We start from the raw sequence: 23016 nt of genomic DNA, 5'->3' as shown, positions 1-23016 counted from the left end.
TGCCTGCGCCTCGCGGCCAGCCGCAGGCCGGCTCCCCGACATGCGGCGCCGCCCGCCAGCTGCCCGGAGCCCCCGGGCCACTGACCCACCACCGTCCCCGGACAACGCCGCTGCCGACAGCCCGGCACCGTCGGGGAGAGGAGCCGAGGGAGGCGCGGTGGCCCGGCCGCACCCCGAGGTGGGACATGGGGTGAGCCAGCACGGCTGCGGAGGGGGCTGCGGCGGAGGCTGTGGGAGCGGGAGCTGGTGCGGGAGCCCTGGGAAGGAGCGGGGAGGGCGCGCTGGGCCTGGCCTCGAGCAAGCAGAGAGCAGTGCGCTGCGGCGACTGGGGACACGGAGTCCGGGCAGGCTTGGCAGGCAGGCGGCAGGAGCAACAAGTGCTCGAGCGAGCGCACCAGCCGGCCGGTGTGGGGGGCGCCGAGCTGCCGGTGTGTGGGGGAGGCGGTGATCTGCTGGGCTGGGAGAGGGGACCAGTGCCGGATGCTAAAGGTGTGTGGGGGGGGGGACCGGGGAAAGGCAGGGCGCGCCGGCTGGGAGCTCGGCTGGGCTACAGAGCTGAGATCAGAGATGGGAGGCGAGGGGACCGGAGAGTGGAGAGCGCCTCCAGGGAGCGCAAGAGACTGGAGGAGCTGAGAGCAGCGGGGCTGTCCCGGCTCTGCCCTGCACAGAGGCGGGTGCCTTAGCTCGGGGACCCACCTCCCTCTCCGGCTAGTGCCGCAGCGGCAGCACAAGCTGGGCTGGGCAGGGCCCCGGGCCGGAGAGCTAAAGCGGCAGCCGGCGGCAGCTCGGCTCCTCTAGGCGGCCAAGCTGGGAGGGAGCAAAACCAGGGGCCCCGGCTGCTTCTCGGGCTCCCCTTAGGGCCGCCTGCCCTCCTGGGTGCACGCCCGAGCCCCGGGGGGAGGCAGGAGGCAGGTGGTGGGCTCGGCTGGGCTCCCAAGCTCGTCTGTCTGTCTCTTTCTCTCTCTCTCTCTCCCTCTTTCCCTCTCTCCCTCTCTTCCTCTCTCCCTTTCTCCTTCTCTCCCCGTCTTTCTCCCTTTCTCCCTCTTTCCTTCTCTCGGTCTCTCCCTCCCTCTCTCTCGGTGTCTCTCGGTCTCCCTCTCTCTCGGTGTCTCTCGGTCTCCCTCTCTGTCGGTGTCTCTCGGTCTCCCTCTCTCTCGGTGTCTCTCGGTCTCCCTCTCTGTCTCTCTCTCTCTCACGCACACACACGCACTGCAGGAGCCGCGGACGCTCGTCTGCTGCCCGCCGCCTGGCCCGGCTGGGCCAGGTTCGGCGGCTTCTCTTTGATCGCGGCCGGCCGGGTTGGGGGAAAGGGACGGGACGGGTTCTGGGCGCCCACTGCCGCCTGGGCCAGGCTGCCACTCCTCGGGCTGCAGGATCTCCGGGCGGGCAGGTAAGCGCGCAGGCACGGGGCTGGGACTGAAAGCCGCCGGGGGCCCAGGCCGCAGGATGGCGTGGGGGCCGCCGACGGCCATCAGCGGGCTAGCTCCAAAGGCAGCCTGCTTTGGGGGCCGCTCGGTTGGGACCCCGCCCTCTCGAGCTCCCTCTCCGCAGTGTCATGGTCAGTATTTTGGCAGTTAGCCCTGAGAGGGGCAGGTGCTGGTTCAGGGCCAAGGGGGGAGCGGTGAGCCGAGGTGATTTAGGGGCTGAGATCTGCTGTTGTTACCTTTTACAAACCGTTTCTTATGCACTGGACTTAAGCCGAAGTCTCCGTGACATCTTTCTCTCCCCCTTACCCCCCCATCCCAGTGTGTCTGTCTGTCTGTGTCTGTCTGTCTGTCTCTCTCTCTCTCTCTTTCTCTCTCTCTCTCTCTCTCTCTCTCCCTCTCTTCCTCTCTCCCTCTCTCTCCCTCTCTCTCTCCCCCTCCCTTTCCCTCTCCCTCTCTCCCTCTCTCCCTCTTCCTGTCTTCCTTACGGTCCCCTCCCTCCCTCTGGGTCTCTCCTCCGTGTCTCTGTCTGGTCTCATCTGCATGTCTGTCTCTGGCTCTGTCCCCTCTCCCCCTTTCCCGACAGAAAGGGCTGGGGAGAATCTTGCTAGGGCGCCCGCTGCGCTCTCCCCCTCACACACCCAGACGTCCCCGCTCCCCCCTCCCCTGCTCGAAGCCCGTGAATCTTGGCCATCCCTATACCTGTAGAGCAGAATGCAGCTGAGCGGCGGCGGCGGCGGCGGCAGCGGCGGGGCGGGCGCAGGGGAGGCGAGGCAGACAGAAATGGAGCACTTCTTGCTTCCTGAGTCGCAATGAGGGAAGCTCGAGTTTGCAAAATAATCCCAGCCACAGGGAAGGGCCCGAGAGAGGCCGGCTCGAGCTAGTGGTCCCGCCGGGAGCGAGGGGGCAGAGGTTGGAGCGGCGAAATTGGCCCGCGATTCTTGGCGTGGGGCAAGAGGGAGGCTCGGCTCCCCAGCTCCAGTCCCCTGCAGGGGCCGCTTCCTGCCCAGCCCCTCTCCCCGGCGGAGCGGGAAGGCTGCGAGAGAGCCGCCGGCCGGCGGCGGCGGGGGCAAGGCTACCTAACGGGGGGCTCTGCTCTTGTCTTTTGCAAGGGTTGCATGAAGCTAGTGGGAGGGAGAAAAGCGGCTCAAGTCTCGGGAGCTCCCGGCCTGTGGCGCCCCTGAGCGAGGCCTGGGGACCATGGCCGAGCCGCCGCCACCTGGGGCCGCGGTGGCCGGGAAGTCCAGCGAGTCTGGCTCCGCACTGGACTTGGCCAGGCTGTCTCCGGCCGAGGGGCCGGGAGAGGAGTCCTCGGGCAGCGAGGGAGAGCGAGAAGGAAGCTCCCACAAGCTCGTCAGCAAAGTGTCCACATCGGGCCAGATGAGGAGCAAGGTAAGGGCATGGCTCGCTAGTCTCCTGTACGGGGCCGGGCCCTCGGACCCCGGCCTGGCCCCGGGCCCAGAGTTCGAGTCCTGCTTCCCTTCGCACTACAGCCAGGTGTTCATTTGATTTCCCCTCCCGAGATGGGCCGGCCTCTGGAGAGGACGGCTTAGACGGATGCTTCGGGGGCACTAGGATGCTTGGGAAGCGGCCGGGCACCTCCACCGAGGCTCCGGTTCGGGAGGCCAGCCGTGGCCGGCGCCTCTGCCACCTTGCATCTGGGTGGCCAGAGTCCCCTGCTTTCCAGCTTGGGGGAGGGGGGGGGCGGCGGCCGAAACACCGCCTCTTAGAGGTCTTTCTTAGACACAACAGGCATTGGAGGTGGGCAGTGGCCGCCAGGGCCTCGAAGATCGCAGCCCTCTTGCCCCTTCCGCCCAGGAAAGGAGCAGAGGGGCTTAGGTGGTGCTGGGAGCTGGCCCTCCGGGCTGGTGCAAATTAGACTGCCGACTCCTAGTGGAGGGCGGAGGGGCGGCCTGGGAGCCGAGCTCCTCGCCCTGGGCCTTGCGGCACTGTGATTGGGCTGAGGTCAGGTGCAGCCCGCGTGTGCTCCTGCGTGTGTGTATGGGAGAGACGGGCCCTCCCCCCCCAAACAGAGAGAGAAGTGGGGGGAGGCCGGTTTTCCGGTGGGTTAGCAGTCTATGAATGAGCCTGTCCGGGCCCCTCCCTTCTAAAATCTTCAGTTTCCAGGCAATGGACCAGGGTCCCCTACCTGGTGGCAAAAGGGACGAGTCCAAATGTGTGAATTGGTTTGGTTTTAGCCCTGATGTGACCCTCTAGGGGTTGATATTAAGTGAGCCACATTTGCCTGTCTCTGCTCAGCTTCTGTTGCAAATACGCTGGTGTCTCTGGGCCCTGAGATCCGACCTGCTAGGAAATCATTATAATTGTAGGACTGAGGAAAATGAGGTGAAAAAAAATCAGTGCCTCCCGGCTTTTCTCGGGGCTCGATTTGCACTTCCCCACTGACCAAGAACAAATCGGGAGCCCTTAGTGCTCCCTCACCTCCCCCCAAGCTCAGCCTTTCTCCTCTGCAGTTGGGGATGGACACACGCTGCCGCTGACACCTGGTTTGTCTGTTTCAGACCGTTTGATTGGAAGCTCCCCTGGGATAAGGACCTTGCCTTATGTGTCTCCTGCACGGTGCCTACCACAGTGCACGAGGGCATGCGCACGCACACACACATTGTTGGCTCCTACAATGTACAGATCATCCCCAGAAATGGAGACACATACTAAGCTGCCGGGTCTGAAGGAAGCTAGACGAGCCCCCCCCCTTCCTTGTCCCCCCTCCCTCATTTTTGGAAGCCCATCAGAGATGCAGAGTGAGAAGTAAATGCTCCTTTAAGTAGCCTGGGATCTATGGGCCCAGGGGGAAGTCCAGTAAATCTTTCCACTTTCAGAGTGGGTGTTAGAAGCATAATTAAGAAGTAAATTGAAAACTATTTTTAAAAAAATGGTCGGCAAGCATCCTTTTCCCATTCATTCCCGACAGCAGGCCGGCAATGATGCTTTTTTGTTTAGAGGGTAATAAATTCTTTTTCTAAGTGAACACAGCATCCGCAGTGCTATTAACAAGCACCAGAGCTGTTGATCCTAATACTTAACCTGTTGACGGTCGGGAAGAAATTGTCTCCTCTTCTCCCTCCCCCCAGCCCCTCTTCCTCCCGACTCCTCCTTCCCCCCCTTTCCTCCCTGTTCCTCCCCCCCCACTCCTTCCCTCCCTCCCCGGTAAGGTTCTAGTGCCTTCTGATTATTCTGGTGGACTGGGAGAGCTCTGGGGCTCTGGGGCTGGGCCCTCAGAGAAAGGAGAAGGGACTGTTTGGCTCCCTGGCTCTTGGCTCTCGTGTCTTTATTAAATGTAATCTATGACCTGCGTCTCTGCCGATCGGTAGCCCCCGAATGGGAAGCTAAGCTGTCCCCCCACGTCCCCCAATCCCCCGGGGGTCAGCAAGCAAACGACAGCTAATCAAATCCCCAAACTCTGACTCTGCTCAATCTGGCCATCTGTGTCTCACAAGGCTCCCATTTGTCCACAAACAATCTCTTGGCTGACATTTCATCAACGCTGATTTCCCCCAAACCAGGGATTGTTGATGCTATGGAGGCTGCCGAAGGGGGGGGAAGCGGGATGAGGTGGAAGCCAGCCCAGGTGGGAGAGTGCCCTGGGGAGGGGCGCCTCAGTTTCCCTGACTGTAAAGGTGACTCACACTACGTGGCCAATCTGTCCACCTCCCCGGGCCTTTTTGGGGAACAGACCCATATAGATGGGAGCTGATATTATTATTGATTCTTGCAGCTGAGTGGCTGGCGGTGGTGGTGGGGTGTCATTTACCCATTAATTTGAACAATTTCCTTGGATCTCTTTTATTCCCTCTCCTTTCTCAGATGAATAAAAGCAGATAAAATTAGCAATTGAGAGCCCTCGTTTAGAGGCGGCTCTCAATTAACCAGAGGGGCCTTATTGGTGACAAATGTTTAATCCCAGACCGGCTCCCTTTCTCCTCCCCCCCCCCCGCACCTCCCAGCCCCCACTTGAGCTGTGCTCAGTCAGGAAAGGCAAACTCATTAGTCTAAGCAAAACGGAATTAGGAAGGCAAATCTTCCAGGGGGAAAAAAAACAACAACAAAAACCCCACCAAGCATAGAGTGCTTTCCACGGCCCAAGAGAAATGATTTGGGGATTATCTGCATCACTGCTCCCCTCTATTACCACAGATAATTGAGAGTTGAGGATAAGCTAGCGAGCAGTGACTGTCTTTCCCACTGAAAGCCAGGGCCCCAGCCCGGGTGACTGTGGAGCTGATTCAATAATAGGGTGCCTAGACTGTCAGAGGATTCTGTTTGTTGGTATCCTTGATTGGTGAGACTGGGCTTGGATTTCAGAACGGGGGTGGGGGGGCACTCGAGAGAGATGTTCTATTGCCCAGTTCCCATGCTCCTTTCTGGTAGAATCCTAGGCAAGTCAGAGGGCACTATTGTGTGTGTGTGTGTGTGTGTGTGTGTGTGTGTGTGTGTGTGTGTGTGTGTGTGTGTCCTCTGTGAGTGTCTGTGTGAGTCGTGTGTTCTCTCTGAACAAGGGTCCTGTATCTGCATCCCATGAGTATGTCCGTGTGTATTGTGAGTGTGGGTTCTGTATGTATGAATGTCTACTGTGTGTGGATGAGTGTATCCTGCGTCTGGGTGTTGTGAGTCTGTTTCTGGCTGTGTGAGTGTCCCGTGTGTGTGTGTGTGTGTGTGTGTGTGTGTCTGTGCTGAATGTGTGTCCTATGTGGATGAGCGTATCCTGTGTCCGTGGGTGACCTGGGAGTGTGATCTCTAGGTTTGTGTGTCCTGTGTGTGTCACGAATGTGTGTTCTCTCTAGGTGTGTCCCGTGAGCGTGTGTGTATCCCGGGTGTCCTGTGGGTGTGGGATGAGCGTCCTCTGTTGTGTGTCTGTGGGTGTCGTGTGTGCTGTGTGTGTCCCATAGTGCGTGTGTGGGCCCCGTGTGTGCGTGTGCACACTGTGGAGGGGGTGAGCCCCATCTCTGGCCACCTGACCAGGGAAAATGCAGAGGCCCGAGCGGAAGGCCACCCTTTGGGGAGTGTCAGTTCCGAGCGAGGGCCCGCTTCACTTTGGGAGTTCTGGGCCCCCGCTCTGGGTACGTTTCAGATGGGATTGGATTTAGAAAAAGTTGATTGATGGACCCAGGCTCTTGTGTGTGCAGGGCAGGAGTGTGCATCCATAAACATGCATGCTGAGAACACATGCACACCCACACCCTGCACACATCCATCCATCTATCCATATGTGCAGTGCCATGCACATGCTCACACACACACACACACACACACACACACAGGTCTAGAGTGCAGCCTTTCCCAGGGACCAGAGCCACAATGCAGATGCAGCGCACGCCAAGTGGGGGCGTGGACACTGGGCGGCCGCGGGAGGCTCCCGCCGTCCACACCCACTGCTCCCAGCTCTCCCTCTGACCCTCGGGAGCCTCGCGGGCTCCGGCTCCTGCCTTTGCTCGTCATTGTCTCCCTTTGAATTTTGCGCACTGCGTGCAGAAGAGCGACAAAGCCGACCTGACCGAAATCCCCCTCCTGGCCCCTCCCCCCCTTCCCCAAAGGGGAGGCTCCTCAGAACCCCCCCTCCCCCCCAGGTCCCAGGGAGGTGGCCCGTCCCGGTCTGGGGCGCCATCTGGGTGAGCCTGGGGGGGGGGGGACGCTGAGTGTGAGTGAGGAAATTAACAGCAATTAAGGAGGCCGGGCTTTGCATTGATCCCGTTTGCACCGAGGCAGCGGCTGGGAAATGGGGCGCGTTAATCAAGTGGCTCGGATCAGATGGCGGCGGCCGGGCCCGAGCCAAGTGAGCCGCAATCTCGGCCGAGATCTTAATCTGGGCCTTGGGCGGAGGGCCGCGCTCCCTCCCGCCCCGCGCCGCTTTCCTATTCCAGAGGCGCAGCCACTTAAGCCTCTTTCGCTCCGGGAGAAGTGGTGGGTTTTTTCCCCAGCCAGACGCAGACAGGCAGCTTCCCTCAGGGCGGGGGCCTCGCTTTTCTCCCAGATTCTCTTTTCCCTCCTCTATGACACGCCCCCGATGGATGGGGGCTTAGCGGGCTCTTGCAAAGCGGGGAAACCGAGGCAGGGTGGCCCCGGGCTAGGGCAGTTTTATTGACAGGCAGGAGCCAGGTTTGCCTCCCCCACCCTTATCTGTTCCCCATCTAGCTAATATGAAGGTGGGAGGGCTCTCATTTCCTGCTGTGGGTTAGGGCTGGAGGCCTTATCTCCCGGCTCTGCTACCTGCCGCCACAGGGAGACCAAATCTGATGCTGCTGATCTCCCAGCCACCTCTGCTTCCAGGGGGAAGATGGGATTAGCGGTCTTTTCTGGATGGGGAAACTGAGGCACGAGAAATTCAGCCCTTCCGGCTTCAAGTGGGCACAGCGCAGGCATCCGGTGATAGAAGTAGAGGAGGGAAGGAAGGAAGGGGCAGCGAGCAAAAAGCCATGACCAAACAGAGGGGGCCAACCCTGCCAGCCCCCGGGCTCTCCTCCACGAAATATTTCCATCTTGCTCTTAATGGCCGCCATTTCTAGTGGGCTTTTAGATCATGTATCAGCCCACTTCAGGAAGGGCTCTTCCCCTTCCTATTTTCCGAATGAGCAAACCCAGCCCGATAGGGGTAGAATGACTTGCCCTGGATCACACGGCTAGGCTCTGTCAGACTCCCAGTCTGAGAATCCCTCTGGCTGAGAATCCCATCATGCATCTGCACACCTCAGAGCAGTGCAGGGAGTGTGGCCTGTGCTAGTCCGGACCGAACAGCACTGAATGGTTAGCTATACTGGGTTAAACAGCATGGCACAATGTCAGGACTGGAAAGGGTCTCAGAGGGTAACTGTTCTCTTTTCTGGAGGGGAAATGACTTGACCAGGGCCATTCTGGCAGGTTCTTGGTACCAAGGCTGCCGCTTGGAACTTTTTCCTCTACCTCCCTCCCTCCCTCTGGGCTCTGCTCTGTGCCCGGTACCTTTCTGAAAAGAGGGCAGCCCCAGCCCTAAGCTGGCCCGGCCTCGTGCTGCCTGGGAAGGGAGTGTGCTTTGGCTGAAGTCTCTCTCCCTGGAAACACATGGTCCAGTTGGAGAAGATGGACCGGGACCTGGGAAATTGATTAGTCTTTCCTGTGCCCTGTCCCTCCAGCTATTTCAGGAGGAAGCCGGTCTGTGTCTGTGGGCTCCAGAACAGTACGGTAATGGGGGGGGGTGGCTCCCTGGGGGCACGGCTCAGGGGACCCGGTTTGAATTTCACCTGCGTGCCACGCTGTTTGTGCTAGCTCCCTAGGCCCTCATCTCCACAATGGGACCATTTGACTCCAGATTCCCTAAAGTCCCTTCAAGCTCGCAGTCTCTGAGATTGAGGTTCTTATTCACAGGGATTGTAACAACTGCTGCCAAAAACCACTTTCCAGCGGAGAGGGCTTCATCATCTCACTGGAGCCTCCTGGAGTGGCTACTGTTGGTATTCCCATTTTGTAGAGGGAGAAATGGAGGTCCAGGTGAAATGACTCGCTCAGGATCACGGAGGGTTGAGGGTAGAGCCACGTCCAGGACACAGATAGGGTGCTGGGCCCCGATTCTGGAGGAGCCGGTCCAAATCCAGACTCGCTCAGGATTTCGAGCAAGATGTCGGCCTCTTTCGCTCATACTTTTCCCACGGGCAGGGAGCTCCCCGTGTGATGATGAATGGAAAGAGTGGCCAGTGTGGAAATGCCCTCTGATGGGCACTTTGGCAGCTGCTTTTCCCTTGCCCGAGGGCCCAAGGAAGTTTTCTGGCTTTTGTCTAAGTCTCCTCAAGTCCAAGCCTAGCCTTCAAGCCCCTCGGTTTGACTGTACCCAGCCAGAGAGAATGTGTCTCCATCTGGGGATGTCTCTAACCATCGTGTGGTCAGATAGGCGACATTTTATGCAAGTGCGCCCGATGTTGAGTGATTTTTGTCCTCTTGGGGGCGAGAGCAGCCCCCCGGTGCCCTGTAACCCCCTTTCCGTGACCCTACCCTTGACTCGAAACCAGAGCAGGTCACGTTAGTACCCGGCTGAGCCGGGAAGGGGACCAATGCCCAGGTGAGGGGTCCTCCAAAGGGCTACTCAAGAAGTAGCCGTATGGCTGGGGGCCCGGCCCCTCTGGGAGATGGTAGTCCAAAATGGTGGGGGCCAACATACGTCCCCTAGCTAGGCCGGCAGAATGTTGAAACCCTCAGAAAGTCCCATGGGCCTTTTGCACGGGGCCGAGGAGACTAGTGGTGAGTAGCAAAGTGGGGTGGGTGACCGGCCCGATTGGGGAACATTTGGGGAAGAGTCTCTTTGTTCTCATGCCCTCATTCGGCTCCGAGTGCTCGAGTGCCAGGCCCCGGTGACAGCTGGGGTTCTGGAGAAGCACACGGTCTGACCCTTCACCTCCTTGATCTCTCTCTGGGATCATTCAAACCAAAGAATCCTTTGTGTTTCTCTAGTGGTTTGGACCCAGAAAGACCTTTTTTTCAGTTTATCTCTGGTTGAGAATGGAAGGGCCGGTTTTTCTCTGCTATAACCACGAGGCTACCTGTCTGTTAACAGAACAGAGACGGGGAGGTCAAGGAGATGAATGGTAACAGATGGCACGTGCTCCTGCCACCCATGACCTAAAGGCCTGTCTTTTGCCGGGGCAGTAAGAGCTAGGGAAGGATGGGCAGCCCAGCCTGAACCACAGGAAAACAATTCTCTTGCCCTATAGACCCCAAGTCACTGCACAACTTAGGATTCGGTCACCCTCTTTCATTCGTTCATTCACTCACCTACCAAGCATTTCTTGAGCGCCTTCCGTAGGCCAGAAGCTGATGGGCCAAAACCCCAAAGAGCAAGAGCTACACTGCATATATGCACAAACATCGAGTCAGTACAAAGGAGTTTACGCCTCAGTATCCCTACTTGTAAAACACAGCTTCCAGAACTTCCCACCCAGGTTGCTCGGAAGTAGAACAACTTCTGGTAGGCGCTGTGTGGTCGGGGTGCCCGGAGAGCCTCTGGGCTGGACTCTGGTGGTGGCTGGCCCTCCCTGGTGACTTCTATTAGCAAGGTTCGTCCCTGGCAGGCGCCCCGAGGAGCCTTTCACTCTCTTTGCGCTGCATTTGTTGCTCTGCACAGATGCTATATTTAATCCCATCTCGGCGCGACAAGCTCTCTGGAGACTTCATTAGTGTCATTTCATTGTTGGATTTGGCCCTGACGCCTGCAGTTGGCTTCCCTCGCGTAATCAGACGCAGCCCGTGCCCCCCTGGGCCGTGAGCGTCTTCGGGGGGTCTGGTGACCCCTCCAGGAGGGTGGACTCCTGGACCGGCCTTACCGTTGATGACGAACGCCATTTTGGAAGTCTGTCTGCAGGGTGATGATAAGGGGGTGCTCGAATATCAAGGAGGGTCTGGAGAACATGGCAGGTGCCCTCTTTGTGAGCTCTAGGACTCGATCCTCATGACCCTCGGTTCTGATCTAAAAAGATCACGCATTGAATCGTCCAACCCCATCATCTGACGGAATAGGAAAAAGAGGATCCTTGCCTTACCCAATGTAGGTTCCAAACCCAGGTTCTGTGACATCAGAGAGGGCAGGCCACAGTTCATTTACTCCATTCCGCTCAACGTGATGAGGAGGCATTTCCTCACCAAGCTTGAGATACCGCAAACACACCTGGAGGTAGATCCAGCCAGGGTGGGAAAGACAGGGACTAGATAGAATTTCATCTCGGGATCAACCCTGGCCCTCTCAGGAACCCAGATGAGGTGGCTGGAGCACCCATGGCCAAGGGCCTCTGGCAGACCTCTGGTAGTTCAATTTAACAGCTAGGCTTGACCCACAGCATCTCATTTCTCAAGGTGGAGGGTCTCTGGTCCCCGTGCAGAGCCTGAAAATACATAGCCCCCAAAGAGAGTGCTATGGAGAGGTAGCGAGGGTGTTCCTATGAGGCTTGGAAAGTACTGGCTTGAGCAGAGCTACACGATGCTCTTGAGCTATGTGGGAATCCATCTTGTTGACGGCTTTATTTTTTTTAATCCGATTCAATTTTGTTCTTTTTCCAAATTCTGTCCCCTTCCCTGTTTCCCACCCATTGAGAATGCTCTGTGTGTGTGTATATATACATATATATTTTATATGATTATACATTTATATTTCAAAATGTACATATATAATATATAATTCATATATAAAAATAAATATAACTAATAACATATCTCTTTTTTCAAAATGAAAAACAAATTCCCTCATTAGCCATGTCCAAAAACAGAATGTGCCTCAGTCTGCCCTCTGAGCCCATCATCTCTCTAGATAGAGGTACACAACACGTTTCATCATGAGTGCTTTGAAGTGATGTTTGGTCATTGTGTTGCTCAGAAATCTTTCAATTATTTACAAGAGCCCTATTCTTATAAAAATTATTGGCCTGCTTCTGCTCATTTCACTTTGCCTCACTTCATGCAAGTCTTCCCAAGTTTCTTTGACACATTCCCTTCATCATTTCTTATAGCACAATATATCTTATATAATATATATTATAGCACAATAGTATTCCATCATAGATCTGAACTTGTTCAGCCATTCCCCAAATCATGTGCATTCCCTCAGTTTATGATTCTTAACTATTGTTTAAAAAAAAACTGCTGTAACTATTTTTGTCTATCTGGGTCCTTTTCCTCTTCTTTTGATCTCTTTGGGACTAGGCCTAGTAGTGGTATTGTTGGGTCAGAGGGTATATAGTTTAAGCTCTTTAGACATAGTTGAAAATTATTTTTGAGAATGGTTGGACTTGTCGATAATCCATTAATAATGCTTTGGTGTTTTCCCTTACCCTGTTTTCCTTAGCTTCTCTGGCATCTGTCATTTCCTTTCTCTGTCATCTTAGTCAATCTTATGGGTGTGAGGTAGTAGTAACTCAAAGTGACTCAATTACTCAGAATGGTTTTAATTGGCATTTCACTCATTATTAGTGATTTAAAGGATTGTTTGTTCCTATGGTTATTGATAGCTTGGATTTCTTCCTATGAAATCTACCAATTCATATCCTTTGACCATTTATCAACTGGGGAATGGTTTTGAGTTTTGCAAATTTGACTCAGTTCCCTATGTATTTTAGAAATGAGACCTTTATCTGAAAAACTTGATGTAAGGGTTTCTCCCCCTCCTCCCCACCTTAGTTTCCTGCTTTTCTTCTAATTATAGCTGTATTGCTTTTGTTTGTGCAAAACCTTTTTAATTTTATGTCATCAAAATTATCCATTTTACCTCCTATGTACCTTTTATTTAATCATGAACTATCCATACATCTGAGAGCTAATTTCTTTTATTCTCTCCTAATTTGCTTGTGATATCATCTTTTATATCTAAATCATGAACTCATTTGGAATTTATTTTGGTATATGTTGTGAGATCTATGCTGACAGAGGACTTTCTAGTTTTCTGAACCTTTTTTGGTGACTAGTAGCTGCAATCTTTGGGTTGATCAAACCCCAGGTTCCTGTGCTCATTTGCTTGTGTATACCTTGTGTACTTAATTGTCCTCCTGAGGAACGGCTCTAACCCAGTACCGAATTGTTTTGATGATTATAATTTTTAATATAGTGTGAGATCTGGTATTGCTAGTCCCCCTTTCTTATTTTTCCCCCCACCAGTTCCATTTAAGTTCTTGACCTTATGTTTCTCCAGATGAATATTGTTAGGATTGTTTTTGTTCTCTAAAGCATCTGGTAATTTGATTGGTACGGCACCGAATGAGTAAATTAATTTATGTAGCATTACCATTTCATTATATTGGTTTGAGATCCCCATGACCAATTAATATTCCTACATTTGTTTAGATGCGTATTTGTGTTTGCTCATTGTATTCATATAGTTTCTTTGTGTATCTTGTCAAGTAGACTCCTAAATATTTAATGCTGTCTGTAGTGTTTTAAATGGAATTTTTCTTGCTATTTCTGTCTGTTGGGTTTTGTTGGTAACATACAGAAATGCTGAGATTTGTGTGGGGTTTTTTTATATAATGTAATTTTTTATATACTGTAATTTTTAGTTAAATTGTTAACTGTTTCAATTAGATGTTACTTGTTTCCCTAAGTATGATCGTGTCATCTATAAAAGGTGATAGTTTAATTTCTCATTGTCTATGCCTATTCCTTCAATTTGTTTTTTTTTTTTGTCTTATTGCTAAAGCTGGTATTTCTAGAATAACATTGAATGAGAACGGTGATAATGAAGACACTTGCTTCGCTCTTGATATTACTGGAAAGGCTTCTACTCTTAGCCGCAGTACAGGTAATGGTTGCTCTTGGTTCTAGATAGCTACCATTTATTTGAAAGAAAGTTCCATTTATTCCCATCCCCTTTAGTGTTTTAAACAGGAATAAGTGTTGTATTTTGTCAACAGCTTCTGAATCTATTGAAATAATCATACAATTTTTGTGGTTTTGTCATAATATTTTTGATTCCATGATGATGACAATTTTCCTAATATCGAACAGGCTTTCCATTCCCGGTATAAATCCAGCCTGGTAAGTGTATGATCTGTGATACATTGCTGTCATTTCCTTGCTGATATTTTATTTAAAATGTCTGCATTGATTTTGGAAATTGGGGATTTGAGGAAATTGGTCGATAGTTTTCTTTTTCTCTTTTGACTCTCCCTGTTTTAGGTCTCAAGAGCCACATTTGTGTCATAGAAAAAAATTTGGTAGGATCTCTTCTTTATGTATTTTTTCAAGTTTATGCGGTAGATGAATGAATTGTTCTTTAAATGTTTATTAGAATTTGCTCCTATATTTATCTGGTCCTGGCTTGGTGCTGTTATTGTTTTGCTTTTCCCTTGGGGAGTTCATTTATTTTTTGTTCGATTTCTTTTTCAAAAGATTATTTAGATCTTCTATTTCCTGTTCTTGTCATCTGGGTAATTTACATTTTTGTGAAAATGCATCCACTTAATTTAGATCGTCAGCTCTATTGGTATATAGTTGGGACAAGATAGCAATCGTTGATAATTGCTTTTATTTCATCTTCACTGGCTGTGAATTTGCCTTTTTCATTTTTAATTCTGGCAATTTTTTCCCTTTTTAAAAATTAAATTTATCAATGATGTATCTATTTTATTGTATTTTTAAAAAACAGTTCCTACTTTTATTTATTAATTTAGTGCTTTTCTCACCTTCAATTTTGTTCATCTTTTTTTGGTTTTCAGAATTACTATTTCAGTGTTTAACTGGGGTTTTTAATATGTTATTTTTAATATGTTTTAATGTTATTTTTGGTTTCTTTCATGTGCCCAACTGATTGATCTGCTTTTTTTTCTCTTTTATTGATGTAAGCATTTAGACTCATGTATTGCTTTGATTGCATCCCACAAATTTTCTCCTTGTTGTCATGATTTTTAATGAACGTATTGATTGTTTCTATGATATGTTCATTGACCCATCTATTCTTCGGGATCTACTTAGTTTTCAATTAGTTTTTCATCTAAGTTTCAAAGACCCTTCGCTAAATATTTGTTTTATGGTCAGAAAAAGATGTAGTTAATATTTCTACTTTCCTACATTTGTTTATGATATTTTTACATCCTGATACATGGTCAATTTTTAGTGAAAGTGCCATGCACAGCTGAGAAATAGGTATCCCCCTTTCTATTTTCACTTGACATTCTCCAGAGATTTATCATCTATAGCTTTTCTAAAACTGTATTCATCTCCTGAATTTCTTTCTTGTTTATTTTATGGTTACTTATTTAGGTCTGAAAGGAGTCAATTGAGGTTCCCATTATTTTAGTTTTATTCTCTACTTCTTCCTGTAACTCATTTAACTTTTCCTTTAAAAATTTGGTATACATACATGCATACATACATACATACGTATGCACATGTGTGTGTATGTATATATATATATACATATATATATATATAAAGCACATACATATATACAAAGTTGGTATTCATTAGTTCATTCTTTGATACCTTTTAGAAAAATGTAATAAAAGTATCTCTTTAAATTAGATCTGTTTTTGCTTTTGCTTTGTCTGAGATCATGACTACCATTTCTGCCTCTTTTTTGAAACTTCAGCTGAAATATAAATTCTGCTCCAGCTATCTAACTCTTATTTGTAGCTTTCTTTTTCAAGCATGTTTCTTACAAGGAACATATTGCTGAATTCTGATTTCTAATCCATTGCATTTTCCTTTTCTATATTATGGATGAGTTCACCCCATTCCTATTCACAGTTATGATTGCTAGCTGTGTATTTCCCTCCATCCTGTTATCTCCTTTTTTTTTTTGACTCTGTCCCCTCCTTAAGAGATTATTTTGCTTCTGACCACTGCCACCCTTAGTCTACCCTCTTCTTCTCCCTCTTAACCCCTTTTCCTCCTTCCCTGTTGGGTAAGATGAATTTCAGTGTCCATTGATGTGTATGTATATCCTTCCCTTTTTGAACTAGTTCAGATTAGAGTGAGGCTGAAGTGTTGCCTGCTTCCTCTCTCCTCCCATTATATAAAAATTTTCCTTACATGCCCCATTTATGTGAGATAATTCTCCCCATTCTTCCTCCTCACCCCCACCCTTCACCCAATGCATTTCTCTTCCTTCCCTTCCATTCTTCTCTTGAGATCATCCAAACACAATCGAATCACACTCAGGCTTTTTACCTAATTAGATTCACTCTAAGACCCTGGGTGATAGAAAGTTCTGAGTGATTATAAGTATTATCTTCCCATATAAGAGTGTAAATAATTTAATCTTGCTTAATGCCTTATGATTTCTCACTCATGTTTACCTTTTTATTCTTCTCTTGAGTCCTGTGTTTAAATGTCAGATTATGTATTCAGCTCTGGTCTTTTCATCAGGAATGCTTGGAAGTCCTCTATTTGATTAAATAGCCATTTTCCCCCTGTGGCGTCATACTCAGTTTTCCTGAGTAGGTTGTAATCTTAGATCTTTTGTAACATATCTTACGCTTTATGGTTTTTTGTTTTTGTTTTTGTTTTTAGTGGCAGCTGCTAAATCTTATGTGAGTCCAACTGTAGCTCTGTGGTACTTGAATATTTCTTTTTGGCTGTTGAAAATATTTTTTCTTTGACCTTCTGGATTTTGGCTATAATATTCCTGCAAATTTTTATTTGGGGGTTTCTTTCAACAGATGAACTGTGGATTCTTTCCATTTTTACTTTGCCTTCTGGTTCTAAGATATCTGGGTAGTTTTCCCTTATAATTTCTTGCAATTTGATGTCTAGGCTTTTCATTGTTGTTAGCCGTGGTTTTCAGGTAGTCCAATGATTCTGAAATTATCTTCGTTTCTTTTTCAGGTCAGTTATTTTTCCGTGAGATATTTCACATTTCCTTCTTTATCCTTTTTTTACTTTGTTATTTGTTATATTTGTACTTTGTTATAAGGCTATTTCTCGATGTCTCATGGAATAGTTAGCTATCATTTGGCAGATTCTAATTTTTAAGAAGTTATTTTCTTCGAAGAGGTTTTGTACCTCTTTTAACTAAGTTATTAGTTCTCCTTCCCTAATTGCGCTCATTTCTTTTCCCATTTTTTCTTCTCCTGCTTTCATTTGATTTTTAAAATCTTTGTTTTACTTGGCTGAGAGAACGGTGGGAGGGGAAGCCACGGGAGGTTTGGACACAGCTCTAAATTGTTTCCCAGAGTGGCTGGAACAATGCTACCAATAGCAGCACATTAACGTGTCTGATTTCCTCACAACCTCTCCAACAATTGTCATTTTCCTCTCCAGTCTTATCAGCGTGAAGAGGAACCTCAGGGTAACTTTAATTTGTATTTTTCTAATTTTTAATGCTTTGGAGACTTTTTCCTGTAGCTCTTGAAAGCTTGGGTTGCTTCTTTTGGAACATGCTAGTTCAGAGCCTTTGACCACCTATCTACTGGGGAATGCCTCTTATTCTTGTAAGTTTGAATCCGTTCTTTAAGTATAGCAGGAATAAGATCCTTATTGGAGAAACTTGATGCAAAGGTTTTTTTTTTCCTGCACAGTGTTTTTCACATCCTTAACCAAGCTTCTCCCTGAAACAAAGGCTAGTCTTCTTAGCACCTATACTCTCTGACTCGTGCTATATGGCGACAAAGCACGGGATACAGTCATCACAAAAGCATCAGAATCGTAGATCACACAAAGGACGATCAATATATCTGAGGTGGGGGTAAATAGGATGTAGCATAGTAACACTGATGAATTGCATGCAAACAGTAGTATATGGTAGATCATTAGTGAACAGTGTCAGTCACAAGGGTGGCTGACCAGTCAGGCGGTAAGTGAAGGATAACAGTGGACTGCCTATGCACTCCCTTGGTAGCCATGGAAGGTTGAGAGGCCCAGAAGGAGTCCAGCATGCTGGGTGGAGCCCTGTGAAAAATGTGTGGGGAAAGACGGTCCTATTGTGAGTCACTTTGCCGGAGATAGCGTCCACATCCGTGAGATCCCAGATATGTTGAGACAAAAATTTCGTCTCATGTAGAGGGCTGAAACTCTCCAGTCATTACACTGAGGTCGGTTCAAGCACTTAGGGCTAATTACTGATTGGACAATACTCTATGGGCATATGCTTGGAAAATGGTCCTTCCCACTATCCTGTGCTGGCTCAATGATTGGTGTATACAGAGGATCGTAGGAGGGACGAGGGGTTGGAGTAAGACGAGCCAGACTCACTTTGGCCGTAGAGGAGGGAGAAGGCGGTGGTGGAGATTCTGCTTCCATCCTGTTCAATCCTGCATCTAAGGACCAAGAATAAAGCCTGAGGACTTTTGCTTATCCCGACTCTGGCTGATTCTGAGATATCCTGGGTGCTAGCGCGGTTGTCACAGTCTCATCACGTGTGACCCCTAGCTCTAGTCCATAGAGAGCTTTTTGGAGCCCAATACTGTCGCCGGGCACACTAGCTGATTCTCCCCTTTATGTATGTTATCCATTAATTAGACATGGAGCTACGTAGCCTTTGTCATGAATTAGCCGATAAAAAGCCATCCAACAGAACTGGGTCAAGGACACATCCCTGGGACCTCACTGAAGACCCCGCTTCAGGTAATGCTTCTCTTTGGGTTCAATTCTCCAACCATTCCTGGATTCTTTCAGGGCTTAGGATGTAGTTCATTCTGATTTCGTGATATGGGCTCATAGAGGAGAGAAGTAAGAGCATCTTTTTTTCCCCCACCTCTCTGGTACCATCTTTGTCCTTTCTCTCCCAGTTTGAAGATTATTCTTAATATAGCAAACAGAAACAAACTAAGAGGCTTAAACCTCTCCAATTTGAATTTGTACTGATCTGAAAAATGGGAATGCTAATAATAAACAAACAGAAAACAAAACGCGGGGTTCGGTAGTTTGAACTGCCATCTCATATCTGTTGTTCTCATCTACCTCAAATGAAGGTCCTACCCTTTCTTTCATCTCCCCCTCTTCTCCCTTTTTGTTGGCTTTAAGGCTCATCGCCAGACTGCTTGTTCTGGACTTTAGCAGCCGTCCATTGTTAGAATACGGGCTTTCTGAGAGCAGGGATCCTTTGATGCCTTTCTTTGTGTCTCCAGCTTGGCTCAATGGCTGGCCCATAGTAATGATAGTATGCTCCTTGGTGGAGTAACACTGTGCCTACAGGGCTTTGGGACCTTTGTATCCATCAGTGACTACCCGAGTTCGCTTTGCCCTTCCATAAATGTCTTGGAAAAATATTAGGGCATCCACACGGGGCTCTTTGGATAGCTCCTCTTTCTCAGCTTTTGGAATTATCCGGGCCCCATTCAGGCTTCTGAAGTGGAAATTTCTTTAGCAAAACTTTCTCCGTGGCTCTGATAAAACAGAACTCATTTGTTCAGAGAAGCATTTCCCCAAATCTGGCCTGCTTTCAAACCCCCTTTGGGTAGGAGTTAGCTTCCATGCTCACTTATGTCCAGCCAAAGGGGAACTAACTCATTCACGGGAAGAGAGTTGCAGGCTATCCCGTGTCCTAGATGGGGAATCCCAGTGAATTCTGCCATGACATGAAGGTAACTGGTCGGTGAAGTTGGGATACGAGATGTGTCCTGTACTAGGACTTGAGCTTAGGTCATTTCTTCATTGCAAAGGGCCATCCCCTCATACTTACACCTCGATGGAAGATGGAGGCTGAGAATGGAGAGGATGGAAAATGCAGGTAAAGAAGAGGAATGGAAGAAAAAGTCTTCTGGCTGTGAAATCAAATGCTAAGCAAGCCGTCGCCGAGCACCAGCCTTCTCTGTGGCTCAATTTCCCAGAGGAGCCCAGCCAGAGGAACACGTAGTATCGGTTACTCAATTGTTTAGTCATGTCCATCTCTTTGTAATTCCGTGTGGGGTTTTCTTGGCAGAGATACTGGAGTGGTCTGCCACTTTGTTCTCCATTGGGTTAAGGCAGACAGAGATTAGGTGACTTGCCCAGGGTCATACTGCTGATTAGTGTTTGTGACCAAGTCTTCCCCATTCCAGGTCTAGCTCTCTATCCACTGAGCCACCAAGCTGCCTCAAACATGTCATAAGTAAGGCCCTCAAGGTAACTGTGCCCCCTCGCAGCAGGATCCCTGCAGAAGAACTCACAGGACAATTACCCAGATACCCTAAGAAAAGCAGCTACAGCACATTCTGTACTAGTTCCAGTAATATAATTAAGTTCCTTTGGGCTAAGCTCTCCATCTCCCTTTTTCTTCAGACCCTGCCCATCTCTGGAACATATTCTGACTCAGAGTAATTATGGTTAAAGAGTCTTGGGAAGAGAGAGGACCTAGCCATGTGCTGGCATATGCTCGAGTTCGGTGACCCTGAGCGCCACTGTCTAGAGAGAGAACGGAGCAAACCCCCTCGCCCCCTCCTTCCTTCATTCCTTTCTGCATTTCTCATCATCTGGTCTGACTGTTTCGGTCCTGATGGCGTTCTAATATAGACTATTCAAAGACAGGCAGAGCCTGCTCTGGGAAAGAGCAGGAAGAAAAAAGGAAGGAAGGAAGGAAGGAAGAGAGGAAGGAGAGAGAAGGGGAAGGGAGGAGGGGAAAGAAGGAATGGGGAGAGAGAATAAGGAAGGGAAAGAGGGAGGGAGAGTATAAGGAAGAAAGGGAAGAAGGAAGGAAGGGAAGAGGAGGGAGGTGAAAAGGAAGGAAGGAGGGAGGGAGATGGGAAGAAAGGAAGAAAAGGAGGGAAGGTGGAAAGGAGGAGGAAGGAGGAAAGAAAGGAGGAGGGAGGGAGAAAGGAAGGAAGAGTTGTTTTCTGGATCCAAAATGACCAGTCTTTCCTCTGGAGAATGTAGCTCAGTGGTCAAACACGTCCTTTGATTCCATCCACCAGTTAGTTATTAAGGCATGTGCAAGGTACTCAGCTAGGTGAGGAGAATATAAAGACAATCCCTTCCCTTAAGGAGCCTACATTCTACTGGGGAGATAGTGTACTTTGCATACAGGAAACCTCAAGCTCTGTCCCCCAGCTCTCTGCTTTGAGAGAGGCAGCGTGGTCTGCTGGGAAGAGTATTGGACTTGAATGTGTCCTTATAACTGTCATTTCCTTGTCGTGTGAACTCGCTTAAACCTCTCCAATTTGACTTTGTACAGATCCGAAAAATGGGAATGCTAATAAGCGTCCCCCCTCCCTCACAGAGATTGTGTCATGATCATAGGAGACATAGAAATACGATCTATTCTTTTGAGGTTTTTTGCGTCTTGGAGGAAGGACTGAGTGGGAGGAAGTACAGAAAGAGTCAAGACTCCGGAAAGGTTCTCAAACTTGGGTTATCACATTATATCCAGGTTCTGAATCTATAATATATTATATAATACACATATAATATATAATATAAGAAAGGATACTTTCCTCCAGGCACAAATATCGTTAAAGCCTGTGCTTCTTTCCTTTTTGGAAGTCCAGCGGATCCCAGTCTGGAAGGAAAGAAACTAGCTTCCAGGATCATTTCTTTTGGCTCACCGGCATGGAAGCCACTGGGTCCGATATGGGTAGTGGAAAACTAACTGGATGAGAGCTTTTTCAGGTCACTTCCCTTTTTCGAGCCTCAGTTTATTTATTCCTCTGAAAAATAAAAGCTTGGACTAGATGGTTTCTAGGGTCCCTTTCAGTTTTAACAAGAACCATTGAGAAAACTCAAAAACAGGTGAGCAGAAATAAGGTTTAGATGGAGAACTTGTGCCGTATACCACGCTAAGCGCCAGTAGCTACTTAAGGTAAATATAAGAGGGCAGGTCACTTCATTCTAAAATCAGGGAAGAATGGAAGGAGGGACCTTTTGCAAAGATATTCCTTATCCCTCTGGCTTTGCTGTTCTACCATCTTACGATTCTATTTCGATTTGTGGCCGCCGTAATATGGCTGTTGAGAATTGTGCAATTCCACACTGTGACACTGTGTCTCTCCACAAGCCTTCTTCTCGCCCTCCCCTTGCCCCCAATCATTTTTCCCCGGGAGCGCTAAATGATACTTTGACAATCTCTCCGTGTTCTATAGCCAAATCTGCTTAGATCAGATCTGACTACCCTAGTTAGTATGGCTCGCGGGTGGCCTAGAGAAAGAGACCTGTACCGAAAGGGGACCCGCTAACAGTGTGCAGGAAAAAGGACATTCGAGCCCCCAGCTCCCGAGGAACCGAGGCGAATGTCGAATTGAAACATGAGGCGGCCGGAGTGTCCCGGGAGGCCGTCCGTTTGCCTTCTCCTTCTGAGCAATTCTTTGTTCAATCGTTTCTCAGTTGTCTCTGACCCCGTATGGGGTTTCCTTGGTAAAGATACTGCCATTTCCTTCGCCGGCTCATTTTTATAGATGAGGAAACTGAGGCAAACAGGGTAAAGTGACTTGGCCAGGGTCACATATCCAATAAATTGTCTGAAGCCGCATTTAAACTTGGGACTTGCTGACTAGAGGACCAGTGCTCTATCCACGGCAGTGCCACCTAGATACTACCCTTCTGGTTATAAATTTTAACCTGTTTTCTCCTGGGAAAATTAACTGATTGGGGCAGGAACCCAAGGACACTTGGTGAGGGAAAGAGTGGCTCACTTACCTAGCTGTTGGGGTCCAGGATCTAAATGAGAATCCACTCCAGTGCTTATTTTGGGGGAGGGGTTTCTTCACCCCTTAACCCCTGCCAGTTCCCTAACCCTGAAAATGGCCAAGTTAGCCTAGAGTCCTAAGTGCCCCCATCTGGGGCTTCCCAGCCAGTTTCTTCCTTCCCCATCTTCCCAGTTTTCCCCTCTTCTTTTGACTTCACTCCTAGTTCTGGCTCTTGCTGCCCATCATCCACATCCTTTCCTGTTAGTTTCATCTAAAGTAAGGACCGGGAAAGACCCACAGAGGTAGGAGGGTAGGGCGGTTAGAAGCTATTTCCATATTTGAAAGTCTGCCACATGGAAAACTAATTTGAATTGTAAACTAATAGATTGAAAGTTGGAGGGGTCCACCCCCTCCTCCCATTTTACAGATAAATGGACCGAGATAGGAAAAGAGTCACCTCGAGTCTTTTTGGAAGGGAAAGGGATGACCCAGCTGGTCTTATAACTATACCATCCTATGCCTCATTCCCCTTGGCCCCAGGGGGCACATCTGGTAGCAGTCGGTACAGGTTATAGATCTGAACTCAATGTAAGGGCAAG

The 23016-nt window shown here is 49.1% G+C and overlaps 1 protein-coding gene across 1 annotated transcript in view; it reads left to right on the top strand.

The window, feature by feature from the left end:
- Nucleotides 1-2624: 2624 nt before the first annotated feature.
- The window catches only part of DGKK (diacylglycerol kinase kappa), a 134907-nt gene continuing 114515 nt past the window's right edge, over nt 2625-23016 (top strand). The window contains exon 1 of the mRNA XM_051969184.1: nt 2625-2816. Within this exon, the coding sequence (XP_051825144.1) occupies nt 2625-2816 (192 nt within the window). The remainder of the gene's footprint in view (nt 2817-23016) is intronic.

This window comes from Antechinus flavipes, chromosome X, assembly GCF_016432865.1.
Source record: "Antechinus flavipes isolate AdamAnt ecotype Samford, QLD, Australia chromosome X, AdamAnt_v2, whole genome shotgun sequence".
Classification (NCBI taxonomy): domain Eukaryota; kingdom Metazoa; phylum Chordata; class Mammalia; order Dasyuromorphia; family Dasyuridae; genus Antechinus; species Antechinus flavipes.
The sequence above is the reverse complement of the archived record's forward strand: the minus strand, read 5'-3'. Positions and strand labels throughout refer to the sequence as shown.